The 15,708-nt window shown below is 46.9% G+C and overlaps 1 protein-coding gene across 1 annotated transcript in view; it reads left to right on the top strand.

Annotated features, from left to right (window-relative positions):
* Tango6 (transport and golgi organization 6 homolog) overlaps positions 1-3,344 on the top strand; it is a 150,608-nt gene extending 147,264 nt beyond the window's left edge. The window contains exon 18 of the mRNA XM_048355226.1: positions 3,047-3,344. Within this exon, the coding sequence (XP_048211183.1) occupies positions 3,047-3,223 (177 nt within the window). The 3' untranslated portion in view covers positions 3,224-3,344. The remainder of the gene's footprint in view (positions 1-3,046) is intronic.
* Positions 3,345-15,708: the final 12,364 nt, after the last annotated feature.

The raw sequence follows: 15,708 nt of genomic DNA, 5'->3' as shown, positions 1-15,708 counted from the left end.
TTCAGCCCCTGATCCATGGGATTTGGTGACAATCCCTGGCTGGCAAGAAGCTTTGATCCTTGGGGAGTCCAAAGGAAGTCCTGTGGTGTGTGGGATCCCTGGAGTTACTGGAGTTGGGGAGAAGCTGTATGAGGGTGGGTTGCTAAAATAGACCCATTAATTAAGAAGGAACCTTCGCTTAACACTCAGTTACCTAAAAAAGGAGATCCGGTGCCTGATAACAGGAGCTCTGCACCCCTCAAGGTTGAAGTAGTGTTTGCACAAGCATTACTGTTATGTTAAGAACACAGCAGTGCCAAGAGGAAAATTCCTACCCACACCCCAGATGAACAGAACACCTCAGGACTTCCCCTTTCAACAAGGTAAAGATGTGTTTCTTTGAAGTTAGGAGGCTGTAGGAAATGGGGTGGGGGGGAATCTTAGGATACTTCTGACAAGGTAAAAGATTCCTCTATTAGAAGCAAGAAAAGCTGACCATGCACTGAGTGGAGACTAGAACTTTTATCTATAAGATGCTTGGGAGTGAAGAGACTTATTAGAGCTTCCCCAGAGCCCTTCTTTGGTACCACTTAGTAAATGTGAGAGTGAAGGCCCAGTTCCAAAGGTGGGGGGACTTCTTTGCCTGCACAGAATCAGAAGCATTTACCACAGAGCAGAGACCACTGTGAGGCGTGTGGATTTGTGCATTTTCCATGTTTTATATCATAAGCCTACTGTCTGGGCACAATGCAATAATGAATAGTAATCATGAGGCAGAGTCACTGTGGGAAGTTTGCCTCTTACCAGAATAATGTCATTTTCATATGGCCGGAAAAGATAGAACTTCTTTGAGGAAAGATAGGACTTCATCATGCAAAGGTAGGTTATGAAAGGGTGGGATCACAGTGCCCTGGCGAGTTAGGGTCGTCAGGCTGGCCAGGAGACCTGACTCTTGTGTATCTCAGCAGCAACCAGATTTGCTGTCAGGGATGACATGATTTTAGACAGGAAGCACCAAGAGTCAGCAGGGCTGGCGCCATTATAGTTGACCCAGTATCATATCAAAATGCAGAATTTGCTAGGTGCCAGTGCTACTGAGGAGGCTGAGATCTGAGGATCGAGATTTGAAGCCAGCACAGGCAGGAAAGCCCATGAGTGTCTTATCTCCATTTAACTACAAAAAAAAAAAAGTCAGAAGTAAAGCTGTTGCTCAAGTGGTGAAGCACTGTCCTTGAGAAAAAAAGCTCAGGGATGGGGCTTAGGTCCTGAGGAGTTCAACCCCAGGACCAGAACACACACACACACACACACACACACACACACACACACACACACACACACACACACACACGATCCCTCTTTAAAAGACACTGAGGCTGTGGTAATAAAATGTATAAAGTTGCTGCCTTCCAGTTTCTCTCTTGACTCATCATGGTACTTTAGTGTTTGCTATTAATGTTGTTTTTAGTCGAGAAAAATTAAAAGATGAAATTATTAGCATGAATTTTACAGCTCATCTTTATTTTGTGCAATGCCAATTTTAAATGCAAGTGCAAGAGCATTTAGTTCATACACACAACCACTAAGATTAGGTAATTTGTATTCCATAGCTGGTATGTGCATTGTATTTCCTTCTTTGCAGAACAGTGGAAACTACATGACATGAACTCACGTCTTTATGTCACTCCTCGATACATGCACCTGCTCCCAAAACTCTCAACCTTTGAATTACTGAAAATAGGACTGGAAGGAAGAAAGAACTATGGGTTGACTTATTTCCACCTGTGCCATCATGTAGGGGGTGAATATTTGGCTAAAACAGAATTTACTGAGCAAGAAAGGATATGATGCAGGGTTCTTTGTCATCTTTGTTGGTTGGAGAGCCATTGCCTTCTTTCTATTGGAAGCAGCTTCTAGCTAGGTGAAATGTGGGTCACTCAAAGACAGGTCTTCCTTCTGCCGGTTGTAAATGAAACAAGTTTAAATGAACTCCCATATATTGCAGATCTCTCAAAATTCTGTGCTCACAGTGATCACTACTGGCAAATAACACTAGTAACCAATGGTGGACATACACTTATTGCCTTTGTTCTTGCACATGCTCCATTATCTCTCACTGGATTTCATTACAGAATGTTCAGATTGCAATAATAGATCATTAAATCAAGCAGCAAGGGGCCCTGTTAGCACAGGACTGTGTGTGACTGCACAGGTCACATCCCTGAGAACCTGGAATGAGAGCTCAGGAGAGGAAAGAAAAAAGGCACAGGCAGCCAAAGGAGGACAGCTGTGGGAATAAAATGAAGTGTAAGCCTGGGACCCTAATTTGCTTTAGGGCAAGGATGCCTAGAGTTTCCCAGTGTTTAGGTCACAGTTGCCCGAAAACTTGCACAGCTCTCGGAATGTCCAGTACCTACCCTATCCATGTCTCAGTTTCGGGAATTTTGCAACTCCTGGGGATTCCAGGCAGGACCTCATTATGACCTGATCTATCACCAAACGGCCTGCCTGGAATCCATCTCCAAAATGGTTGATAGATCTCAGCTACACAATAAAAGGAGAAAAACAGGTTATGACGACACCTGTCCTATGTCAGGATAAAGTAAATTGCAACCTTCAGCTTCTGTATGCTTGCTTGCTTGAAAAATAACTGCGAAGTTCCGCTTCTGTAAATTAGCTTGCTTGCACCTGTTCGTGATTTTTGCCTTTATAAACCCCCTGTAACTGAGGCTGGGGGCTACTCATTTCTGAGCTGAGTTAGCCTTGGCCAGCCATTTTCACTTAATGAATGAACCCTGTCTTGAGACAAAGCTTGGACTGACCGCCTCTGTCCTGGGGGCGCTCCATTTCAGGAAAGGCAGCTACATGTACCTGACTCATCACTGCCATTGTTTTCCCCTGCCAGTTCCAGGGATTGAACAGAGGGCTCTCACTTGTTTGGCTTTCTTGCTTGCCTGTTACTGTACTCCTTGAGCCATACCTCCAGCCCCCAAGCATTATTTCTTCAGGAAGCCTGCAGGTTTTGTCTCAGTAGACAGATGGTCGTGACCCTATTTCTCTCCTACAGGTGCTCAGGGACGTCCTCAAGGATCTCTACCATCTGCTGAAGCACGTGGTACGTTCAGAGCCTGATGATGTGGCCAAGCTCCATGCCCAGCTGGCCCTGGAGGAGCTGGATGAGATCATGAGAAACTTCCTGTTCCCACCCCAGAAGCTGGAGAAGAAGATTGTGGTCTTGCCATAGACCTGGCTCTGGAGGAGGCAGTGGAACCCTGCAAACCAAGCAGTGCTCGTGCCTTCCAGAAGGCGGCAAGCGGCCTCTTGTAAGCTGGCAAGATGGCAGACCCTAAGGTGGCTTCATGGCACTAGTCACTTGAGTCTTCAGGCCACCTTTTTTTTTTTTTTTTTTTTTTTGCTAGCCCTGGGCCTTGGACTCAGGGCCTGAGCACTGTCCCTGGCTTCTTTTTGCTCAAGGCTAGCACTCTGCCACTTGAGCCACAGCGCCACTTCTGGCTTGTTTTCTGTATATGTGGTGCTGGGGAATTGAACCCAGGGCTTCCATGTATATATAAGGCAAGCACTCTTGCCACTAGGCCATATCCTCAGCCACTCAGGCCACCTTTTTTAAAGCATCTGTCCAGCTCGAAGCATGTACAGTTAAAAGGAAAAAAAACACAAACCTATGTCTGCTCAGGTTTTGTTTTTTGTTTCTTCCACTATCCTGTGGTATTTGCAGAACAAAGGCTGCTGGTAGGAATAAATGCTTACACAACTATTAACTGACATTTCTCTTGCAACTGGAGAAATTGCCCCCCCACCCCACCCCCAACCAGGTCACATATCTTGATGTTCTTCCTTGAGGACATTATTCTTCCTTGTGATAATGAGGAGCAAATGTCATTGGTTGCTAAAGAGCCATCTGAGTTTGAGATGCATTTGGGGGAAAGAGAAGAAGATAGTTACCAAAACGTGTAAAACAGAGTGAAATTGTCTTTGGCCAGAAAGAACAGCAGGTCTGGATCTGATCTCTGGTATTAAGGTGCAAAGCTGTGGGATGGAGGAAGCTTTGGTGAAAGACAATCAAGCTGATTGGGTGTTCCAGAGAAGAAGAGTGAATCTTGTTTGTCCTCAGAGGCCATTTTCTTCCCCTTCCTTTGCTACTGCTTGTAAGGAGTTGCCTTTCTTACAGCAGCAAAGAGCCACAGCATCACAGAGTCGGTGATCTGCACAAGCCTCTGCTTTAGAAGTCTGAATGCTGAGACAACAGAATGGAACTAAATGCAGGAGGAAAGTTTGTTACACCCTAGTGGCTTGATGCCCAGTTTGTTCAAACAATTTCACATAAAGAGCTGTGGCCTCCACTTTATTTATTTGCGTATTTCTCCACTACTGTTTTTGCTCTGGTGTTTTATGACAATATTGCTACAAACCAAGGCTGAAATTCATGATCCTCCCATCTCAGCCTTCCTAGTGCTAGGATTACAGGCATGTGCCACTTGATGCAGTTGGCTACTTTATTTTAATTGCAACTACAAGATAACCAAAAGGAGATAAGCCAGCAGAATGCCAGTGGCTCACACCTGTATTCCTAGCTATTCAAGAGGCTAGATATGAGGATTTAAATTCAAGCCAGCTGGAGCAAGAAAGTGCATGAGACTCTTTTCTCCAATCACCAAAAATCTGGAAGTGGAGGTATGGCTCAAATAGCAGAACACCGTCCTTGACAAAAAAAAAAAAAAAAAAAAGAATGAAAATCTGGAGGCCCTGAGTTCAAGCCCCAATACCAACAGAGAGAGAGAGAGAAGAAGAGGAGGAGGAGAGAAATGAAGTGAAGCAGCAGGAAGTTCTGTAATGAGAAAGGCTATGGGGAAATAAAGTTAGAAGGAGGTTGGAAGTGTGGGTTGTGTGCAGATGAAGGAGCAGCAGCCACAAAGACATCCAGGTGAAAAGAACAGCAAGCTCAGAGGTCAGGACAAGTCTGGCAGGTTTGAGGAAGAGCCTGGGTTGGAATGACTTCTGCTGCAGGAGGGGGAGGGAGAAGGGATGAGGAGAGGGAGGTGATCGCTGAGGAAAGGGGTAGCAGCAACAGAACCTACTTTTACCTGAAACCATCTCAGCTTGGTTTTAGAATGTGCTTCGAAACCAAGATACTAAGTGCTGTAAGACAGGCTTTCCATTAGCCATAGGCAGCCCCCTTCTCCCTCTCCATCCAAAGGAGTGAGCCCTTTATTCCCCACCCACTCTCATCCCCAGAGTGGCTTTCCAGCAGCAGAAAGAGGAGAGCGTACAGACTGCCCTGAGCCACCCCACTTGCCCTGTTGCTGTGTGTGTGTGTGAGGGGTTTTCTGAGTGAAGCACTGCCTGTCACTGCAGCTGCCACAGAGAAAAGTGGACCATGCGTGGGAATAAGCCAAGGATGACCCACCTGATCCAGATGAAACTGCACTTTGCCCATGACACCCACCCTCAGCCTGAGCACAGGGAGACAAACTACAGGCAGGCACCAGGGTGGGCTCAGGGAACCCAGTATTCAGGAAAGTGGTGGCCATTCTCCTCTTGCGTCCCCGTGCACACCTGCCCCCAGCAGCAGCCATGTCCTCAAGAGCCCGCTGTGTCCTCAGCAGGCTGGCTGCGGATGCCGGCCTGCTGCAGTCACATGTAGCACTTACTGCAGTGTGCTCAGAAGAGAACAGGGACGGGAGCCCCAGCCTCTGCCTGGAGGATGGGAAGGGAATGTGCCTGGCTTCTTGCAGTCCTGGGGGCACCTCTTCCCCTCTGGCAAGGCCTTAGGGCTGGGGTCCATGCCTAAGCTGGCAAGGGGAGAAGGCAGACCCTCATGACAGCTCTGGAGGGGGCTTTGGCATCCTGCAGACCTCCCCTGGCTTACTGTAGTGACTCAGTAGTTCTGTGCTAACCCAAGCCTCAGTTGTGTCCCTCCTCCGTGTGACCCTCTGTGGTCCCCATGGATCACAGAGGCCCAAGATCAGTTGTTATTGTTTCCGTTTACAAAGTCATTCACCATCCAGAGCTTGTCACATGCTCACCATCACCCTGTAGAACGAGGAATTGTCCCCCTTTGGTGGCATTGGGCTCTTGGTGTCCTGTGTCCTGGCCAAGACCTGCACAGGAACTTCGAAGCCCCTCTAGGACATGCTGTGGGCATTTAATGAGTATTGATAGAGCCTCAAAGCAAAAGCCTTTCACACAGAGGCTGCAAACTTGAGTGCTCGTGTGCATGTGAACCTCCTCAGCATGTTTCCAAAGGCTGCCTCTGGCGTCCCCTCAGCTGTCCTCTGCCTTCGTGAGAGGGGTGCAGAGCCCGAGATGGACGCCCCAGCGGGCATGTACCCTTCATGCTGAATGCCTTATGAGCAACCAAGAAAAATGCCCCCTGTCATCTCCACTCTTGCCCCAAGAGTAAGGTCTGATGGCTTCTCACTAAGTATGGCCCCATCAGATCTTTACTAATTACATATTTTACTACCACAAACTGATGTGTGTGTGTGTGTGTGTGTGTGTGTGTGTCCTAGGGCTTGAACTCTGGGTTTGGGCACTGTCTCTGAGCTTTTAGTGCTCTACCACTTAAGCCATGGATGCTCATTTTGTGTGTGTGTTTTTGTTTTGTTTTGGCAGCAGGGGGTGGTTTTTTTTTTGTTTGTTTGTTTTTTTGGCCAGTCCTGGGGCTTGGACTCAGGGCCTGAGCACTGTCCCTGGCTTCGTTTTTGCTCAAGGCCAGCACTCTGCCACTTGAGCCACAGCGCCACTTCTGGCCATTTTCTGTATATGTGGTGCTGGGGAATTGAACCCAGGGCCTCATGTAGAGGAGGCAAGCTCTCTTGCCACTAGGCCATATCCCCAGCCCGTGGTTTTGCAATTAACTAGAGATGAGAGTTAAGGACTTTTCTGCCTAGGCTGGCTTTGAACCTCAGTCTTCAGATCTCAGCCTTCTTGAGTAACTAGGACTACAGGTATGAGCTACTGGCACCTGGTGGCTTTTTTTGTTCTTGTTGAATTCTTGCTTGCTGATGTTTGAGACACAGGTTGGCTTTTAACTCACAATTCTGCCTCTGCTTCCCAAATGCTAGGACTGTGGGTATGTGTCATATCACCTGGCACTATATGGATTTTTTTTAAAGTTATGTACCTTGGAACACTCACTTCAGTTAAACATTTGTCCGTGGATCGTCTTAATTCTAATTTCCAATGAGTCGAATAGAACTTTGCATATTGAAGTACAACCAGTCTTAGGAGACCAGAATTCTAGATCAAAAAGTTATGAACACTTAAAATGTTTGGGGTTTTGTTGTTGTTGTTTGTTTTTTTCTCAAGGCTAGTGCTCTTCCACTTGAGCCATAGTCCTATTCTTTGTTGTTTGTTGTTGGTTGGTTGGTAGTTTATTAGAAATAAGAGTCTCACAGACTTTGGGTTGGCTTCAAACCATGATCCTCAGATCTCAGCCTCCTAAGTAGCATTACAGAGTGTAAGCCATTGGTGCTTGGCAAACATTTTAAATGTTAATACCAAAATGTTCCCCCCAAAATTTGGTGCAGACCTCCTTTCTCCCAGCATCAGCTGACATTGCTTTCACACTTATGATATGTAAATGTGGGCTCCTTGACCAAGGGTTAGGCGATTGCCAGAGGCTGAAGTTTTCTTTGCCCTGGAGCTACTGATACAGACATGTTATGCAGTGTGCCTACGTTCAGCTCAGTAATGGGTAGTCACCCGAAAGAGGGGGGGAGGAGATCCTATGTTTCCCCAGATCTATTTTTGTTTGTTTGTTTGTTTGTTTTTTTCAGTCATGGTGCTTGGGACTCAGGGCCTGAGCACTGTCCCTGGCTTCTTTTTGCTCAAGGCTAGCACTCTACCACTTGAGCCACAGCACCACTTCTGGCCTTTTCTGTTTTTGTTGCACTGAGGAATGGAACCCAGGGCTTCATGCATGCAAGGCAAGCACTCTACTGCTAGGCCACATTCCCATTCCCTCCACAGATCTATTTAAAAGGGCTTTTTAATTTTATTTTACTAGAACCCATACTCTACCCTCAGTGTCAGACAATATCTTGTCATGCAATCAGTGTGTCTCAAACCACACTCAGGACATAGAGTCTGATGGCCTCTCAGGTATCTGGTTCACCTTGCAAGCCCCAATGTGAATAGTGGTCGTAGCTCATCACTGTCTGTAGTAATCATTAGTGTAGTTAAACACTCCAGAGAGCTTATTGTGCCCTTCTGTGCACTTGACACTTATTAACCCTCTTCCTCACACAGCACCTGTGAGGTAGGTATGATTACCCTGTTTTACAGATGGGAAAACCGAGGCACACAAGAGGCTAATTACTTGCCTGGTTACATAGCTAATAAGAAGTCACCAAACCAACATTTGGATCCAGGCAGTCTGGCTCCAAAGGCTGTGCCTGTAACCACTGGGCTTTGTGGCTGCCCAGTAGATACCCCACTTATTGAAAGGGACTACCATGTCACAGTAAGCTCCACCCCCACTCCCACCTCATTCTCTCCCACCATGTCTTCTTACATCTAAACCCAGCCTCAGACACTGGGATCTGGGATTTCACCTGTGGCTTCGGGTGTGTTGAAGTTCCCCAGTCCACCTGCTACTATACTTAGGTGGCTTTTCTTTTTTGTTATTGTTTGTTTCTTTTTGTGTTGCCAGTTCTGGGGCTTGAACTTAGGGCCTGAGCACTGTCCCTGGCTTCTTTTTGCTCAAGGCTAGCACTCCATCACTTGAGCCACAGCACTACTTCTGGCTTTTTCTGTTTGTGTGGTGCTGCAGAATCGAACCCAGTGTTTCATGTATGTGAGGTAAGTACTCTACCACTAGGCCCCGGCTTTTCTTCTTTCATGGGGAACTAAAATATTAGACAGACATCTAAGACTTTGTCCCCTTCTTGGCTACAAAGGGGATAGAGACCCATGTCACAAGCATACAACCTAGGAAATATAGTTAATCGTCTCATGAATTTCAACCAGAAACCTCTTTGTGAAGGTTGACATGGTCATAAGTCTGTCATCTTGGGTAGACAGAATTTCAGCTGTCATATTTCCTTCTCAGAATAACAGAGATATAGCTCAAGTGGTAGAACACCTGCCTGGGCAATGTGAGACCCTGAGTTCAAGCCTCAGCCTCACCGAGAGAGGAGAGAGAGAAGGTCAGAGAGGTAAGTTCTTGCACATAGCAAGTCAGAAAGCGTGGTGGGGAGGTGGGAGTGCAGCAGAATGAGAAACTCCTCGCCCGACTCCTAGTTGCTAGTATGCACAATCCTGTGCACCATCGGCCAGCCCTAGACAGAATTATTTCAGGAGAGGCCGTGGGAAGCAGCTCTCTGTTGGGAAACTAGAAAAGTGACTGGGCCTCTAAGTGCTTTATTAATAATGATGTAAGAGTTCATCTTCACTGTCTGCCTTAATAGCTGCAGCCAGCTCAGAACCATGCCTGGGTGGGGCTTTTTTGTTCTGAGCAGCCCAAGTTGTCACATGCACAGGTGGCCACCTGGCTTTGAAGAGAACAAAGCCACCCCAGCCTGCCCTGCCTTTCCCCAGTGTGGTGCGAGCCCCTCTCCTGGTGAGCGCGTGCACATGCGCGTGCACCTTAACTGGAGCACTGGCCACTTCCAGGCCTTCAGCGTATGGTGACTGCGTGAATGCTACTTCCTGGGGCCTTGAAAGTGGGCTCTTTTCACTAGGAGAGAAGAACGGGGTGTTGATGCTTCAAATGCTTCAAACGGTACAGTGGGCTCTCTCCTGGCCAAAGGGTAAAGAACAAGGCTTTTGGTCAGACATGCTCACATTTCTCCATGGCCACGATGAGGCCTAGTGAGTCCTGGGGACTGTGTTTCCCAACAAGTTTCTAGAAACCACCTTTCCCCATCCTTTGGGCTGGGAAAGCCCCCCAAAGTGCAGACAGCCTGTGATTTAGCAACAAAGGTGAATCTGCCTACAGAGCTGGTTGGGCAAGTCCCCAAGTTCTCCTGGGAGAAAAGCAGGCAGCCTGTGCCAGTGAAAAGATTGCTGGACTCTCATTCCCTGTGTGTTGATGGGACAGGACTTGACCTCTCATCTTTCTGCTTTCTGCCTGATTTCCAGATTCAATTAACAGCCTTTCTTTCATTTCCTTCTTTCTGGCTCCATAGCCAGACAATGATCATTGTCTTGTAGGTGGTGCTGGAGGGTGAAGGGTGGGCCTTCTTCCCCACTCTAGGCCTGACCACATGACTAGCCAGAGATGTGCTTCACTTTCTCATCCAAGGAGGCCACCCCAGATGTGTTCTCTATGCTTGATGTAAAATAAGGTCACCTGGGAAATGTAAGCTGTTCAAGCCTGGGGCTGCTCCCAGTGTTTCAAGAAACATTGATCCAGGATGGTTTCCAGGCATTAGTGTTCTTTTAAAAAGCTCACTAGGACCAGGCACCCATGGCTCATGCCTGTAGTACTAGCTAATCAGGAGGTGGAGAACCAAGGATTGCTGTTCAAAGCCAGCCCAGGCAAGAAAGCCCGTGAGACTCTTATCTCCAGTTAGCCACCAGAAAACTGGAAGTGGCACTATGGCTTAAGTGGTAGAGCGCTAGCCTTGAGCCGAAGAGCTCAGGGACAGTGCCCAGGCCCAGAGTTCAAACCCCATGACCCACAAAAAAAAAAGTTCACCAGGGTTTACATGTGTAATGGGCAGGAGCCCACAAAAACAAGTAGTGTATTGGCTGTGTGTGTATGTGTGTGGGTGTGTGTGGGTGTGAAAAGGGGGCATTATAGCCCCCTAAAAATCTGCAAGTAGGCTGTACTTTAGGGAATCCATCCTCACAAAGCCTCTAATGGGGACCACCCCTGTCCTCAGCTCTTCTCTAAATGTATGTATGGAGGTCCAGCTTTAGACCTCTTCTATGACAGTGACAAATGGTATCTTTAATCAGGAAAGAGGACAAAAAGCTGAAGTGCCAGCACTTTTAAGAACCGTGGTTGCTGTTACTGTTACTATGTCAAGAGCCAAAAGAATTTGAAACGTTACCTTAAGTGATTTGGTCCCCCTGCTGCACTGACAGCTTGGAATACAAACTAGGACAATGTTCCTTTGAGTGGCCTAGAACTCTTTTTTTTTTTTTTTTTTTTTTGGCCAGTCCTGGGGCTTGGACTCAGGGCCTGAGCACTGTCCCTGGCTTCTTCTTGCTCAAGGCTAGCACTCTGCCACTTGAGCCACAGCGCCACTTCTGGCCATTTTCTGTATATGTGGTGCTGGGGAATCGAACCCAGGGCCTCATGTATACGAGGCAAGCACTCTTGCCACTAGGCCATATCCCCAGCCCGGCCTAGAACTCTTGATCCTCCTCCTATGCCTATGTAGCTAGGATTACTTACAAGCCTTTACCACCATGCCAGACTATTACTACCAACCTTGTATTCTGGCCCTCTCAGATTTACTGCTTTCATTGTAGAATGAAGTTACCAGCTCCTTTTTTTTTTTTTTTTTTTTTTTTTAAGAACACCATCCAGCCCCATCTTAGAAGGAAGTTCTGTGAACTCAGAATTCAGATAGTTTAAAAATACCTTTTTAGTTGAGCACGGGTGGTTTATATCTGTAATCCTAGCCACTCAAGAGGTTGAGATCTGAGGATCAAGGTTTAAATCCAGTTCAGACAGAAAAGTCCATGAAACACTTATCTCCAGTTTATAACCAAAGATAGAAGTACAGTTATAGCTCAAGTGGTAGAGTACTAACCTTGAGTGAAAAAGCTAAGGAACAGTGTTTAAGCCCTGAGTTCAAGTTCCAGTACTAGCTCACAAAAATGTACCTTTTATTTTTTTTTGGTCAGTTGGGGGCTTGAATTCGAGGCTGGGGATACGGCCTAGTGGCAAGAGTGCTTGCCTCGTATACATGAGGCCCTGGGTTCAATTCCCCAGCACCACATATACAGAAAACGGCCAGAAGTGGTGCTGTGGCTCAAGTGGCAGAGTGCTAGCCTTGAGCAAAAGGAAGCCAGGGACAGTGCTCAGGCCCTGAGTCCAAGCTCCAGGACTGGCCAAAAAAAAAAAAAAGTAGAAAATTTGAAGATAAAAGAATAAAAGGAAAAGATTATTTTTCTAGCACCAAATCCTCAGACCTAGTAATATAATATTGTAAATAATGTAAATGTGTTTATTTGAGGTATTTTTGCTCCATAGCTTTGACTGGCTTAGAACTCTACATCCTTTTACCTCAGCTACCAAATGCTAGGATTACAGGGTGTCTGCCACCATGCCCAGTTTAGCTGTGATCTTAATATCAAATCTGATTATCTTAACATTTGGAAGTACTTCTGTCATGTAGATCATAGATCTGTCAAGAAAACAATTATAGAAATGTATCCATTCATACAGAACAACTTTGTGTCCTATATGTTTGCTTCAGTATTCTCTTTGTGAACATAATTTTTAGTAACTGCATTCACTGTACCCCATCAAGCAGCTGTTGGTTAATAACTGTCTTCTGGGTTTTTCCACACTTACCTATGGAAGGAGAGCAAGGGAAGATGGCCAGGAAGAGCTTTTTCTGTGTAGGACTGGCTCCAAGAAAAGCATCCTCAGATCCGGCTTGATGTCCAATTACCCAAATCCCCAAGCTTCAAGGCAGCCTCAACAAACCTGGCGCTTAGCGAGGGCTGCCCATTCAGCCTGCAGCAAAGTAGAGGCCCTTCCTTCCTAATGCCCGTCTTCCACCAAGGAAAGGGATTGTGATGAAAATCTCACAGTCGGGGCAGTCTTCTGGAAAGGTGCTGGGGCCTGCGTCTTCAACCAGCACCTAAAAACCACAGTGCTTGTCCCTGAGCGGGAAAGTTATGAAAGGAAACTTTGTTTGGAATAGCTGCCTTGCCCTACCCAAGGCACACACTTTCCACTTCAAATTAGCTATTAACTACGGCTGCAGCTTTAGGTGGCCTGGAGAAGAAAGCAAGGCCTATGCAGGCAGCGGATGGAATGTGACATCATCTGTTACTAGTTGGGAGCGTTTTGTAATTTTTGTTTTTGTTTTGTCTTTTTGGAGATGGAGGTCTTGCTGTATTCACTTGGACTGGCCTTGAACACCTGGAGCCAAGGGATCCTTTTGCCTCAGTCCCCAACGAGCTGAGACTGCAGATGCATGCCACCATACCTGGCCCGGAAGGCGTTTATAATCCATCTTTATTCACTTCAAAAGATTCAGTGTATATGCCAATACCGGGCTTGAACTTAGGCCAATGCACTCTCGCTATTTTTTTTTTTTTTTGGCCAGTCCTGGGCCTTGAACTCAGGGCCTGAGCACTGTCCCTGGCTTCTTTTTGCTCAAGGATAGCACTCTACCACTTGAGCCACAGCGCCGCTTCTGGCCGTTTTCTGTATATGTGGTGCTAGGGAATTGAACCCAGGGCCTCATGTATACAAGGCAAACACTCTTGCCACTAGGCCATATCCCCAGTCCCCCCCCTTTTTTTTTTCTCAAGGCTGGCACTCTACTGCTTGAGACAAACCCCCCGCTTGCAGCTTTTTGCTGGCTAATTGACTGTAAGAGTCTCTGAGCTTTATCTGTCAGGGCCGGCTGAAACCCTCCATCCTCCCATCTCAGCCTCCTGAGTCGCTAGGATTACAGGCATGAGTCACTAGATCTGGTTCTGGTGATGCCATTTCGTATTTGTCTTTAGAACTGATAACCTTCAGGTGGCAGAGACTAGCTGGAGACCTCTGGATGTGCCAAAGCCACTCCCTCCTCTCGGAGTCAATCCTCCATGTGTATTCGATGAACATGGAAGTGCTGCAGCCTGAATCTCCTACTACAGAACCAACAAGGAGGCTTAGCCTCCGGCACCTGTGCAAAAACCAATTCAGCAACATCTGAATGCACGTTTATAAGTGATTGGGTATGAAATTAGTCCTATTTTTAAATCCCCAGTGGTAAGCAGAGATAAAGTTAAGCTTTATTATATCAATCTCTTAAAGACTATCCTGCCCGCCTCCCTAGTGGAGGGGTGACTGTAAATAGGATACCAATGATTAGGAAACCACCCTGGCAGAACTGACCACAAAGGTAATGTGTCTCCTATCTACCTGGTACCACCAGCTACCCAGCCCCGCACAGCAGAACACAAGAGTTGGCTCCCTCAAGGGAAGCCAGTTAGGAGTAAAGCCAATTGGTATGGGCAGAGACGTGCTGACTCTTCTCACAGTGTTGGGTCTTGACTTTGTTCATTTCAGAGTTTTTAACTAGTGAGGTTGTGCTGACTCCAGCCAACACACAGAGAGAAAGAGCTAGGCAAGAAGCCTGTGTGGGCTTTAGAAACTTAATCGGTCCCAGAGCAGCCTCAGGGAAAGGAAGTCACATAAAGTCAAGTTGAGGCCAAAAAGGACCTTTCCACAAGGTCCTTGGGGGCTTGAACTGAGCTGGGGGCTTTGTGCTTTCGCTTGGCTTTTTCACTCAAGACTGCTCTACCACTCGAGCTACACCTCCACTCCTGTCTTTTAGACATAAGAGTCTCACAGACTTTTTTTTTTTTTTTTGCCTGAGCTGGCTTTGAATCATGATCCTTAGATCTCAGCCTCCTGAGTAGCCAGGATTATAGATAGGAGGCACCAGCAGCCATTTCTTTTTTTTTGTTTTTTTGGCCAATCCTGGGGCTTTGACTCAGGGCCTGAGCACTGTCCCTGGCTTCTTCTTGCTCAAGGCTAGCACTCTGCCACTTGAGCCACAGCCATTTTCTGTATATGTGGTGCTGGGGAATCGAACCCAGGGCCTCATGTATACGAGGCAAGCACTCTTGCCACTAGGCCATATCCCCAGCCCCATCCAGCAGCCATTTCTTGACCTACAAGGTGCTTTTTCCATCATTTGAATTAGTTGCCGACACTTAAAAATTAGATTTCACATCAAAGGCTGAATTTCTGCCTTCTGACAGGAACGCCTCATCACGGTGCCACCTTCCCTGTCTTATTAGAGACCCTGTGCTCTCCAGAGGATCAGGGCACCTGCTTCTTGTCCCTGGTTTAATTAAGATGTTGCAGGTTGCTGCCTTGGGAGGGAAGATAGGCCTCCAAGTCCCTGGCAGGTCCAGGCTCTGTGATATCTCTGGATAATATAGCACAGGTGGCTCAGAACTCCATGAGTCTATAAACGCAATAGAGAAAAGGCAGTTTTCATTTGTTCATAGATTGATCCCAGAACTTCCGGTCTCCAAATGCTTTAGGAAATGACAACTAGAATTCATAACCTAGGCCCCCCACACTGTCTTCTGGTTAAAGTTCACTGGAGCTTCAATGGATACTTTTCCAGCCAAATTCTTCAAATCTGATCCTCCGAACAACATTTCTAGGACTGAGACACATGAAGCATACTGCCACCCGCCTGGCAGCAGAGATGGCTGACTCCTAACTCCTCCTCTTTACCAAACTACCATCTGTCTCCGTGTTCTACAAACTAATAAGTAGAGCCCCACTGTGGACTCATCATGAGCTGGTTACAACATACATTTGGAACTCACTGTGGCTTATGGGGATGTCTTCTTGAGGGGTAAGACACAGCAGGATGGAAGCTGGTGGCCCGGGGCCTTTGCTTGCCTCCGGGCAGGGAGGTTCAGAGCTCTGTGACTGATGATGGGAAGCCAAGGCCTTGGGCCCCTATGGCTTCTGAGAAGAGCAGCTCAGCTGCCTATAAGCTTGCAACTTGAAAAGTTATCTCAGGTGTGTTTGCAGGTCATGTAACTTTTTTTTTTTTT

Source organism: Perognathus longimembris, chromosome 10, assembly GCF_023159225.1.
Source record: "Perognathus longimembris pacificus isolate PPM17 chromosome 10, ASM2315922v1, whole genome shotgun sequence".
Classification (NCBI taxonomy): Eukaryota; Metazoa; Chordata; class Mammalia; order Rodentia; family Heteromyidae; genus Perognathus; species Perognathus longimembris.
Note: the sequence above shows the minus strand (reverse complement) of the source record. Positions and strands in the feature narration are given on the sequence as shown.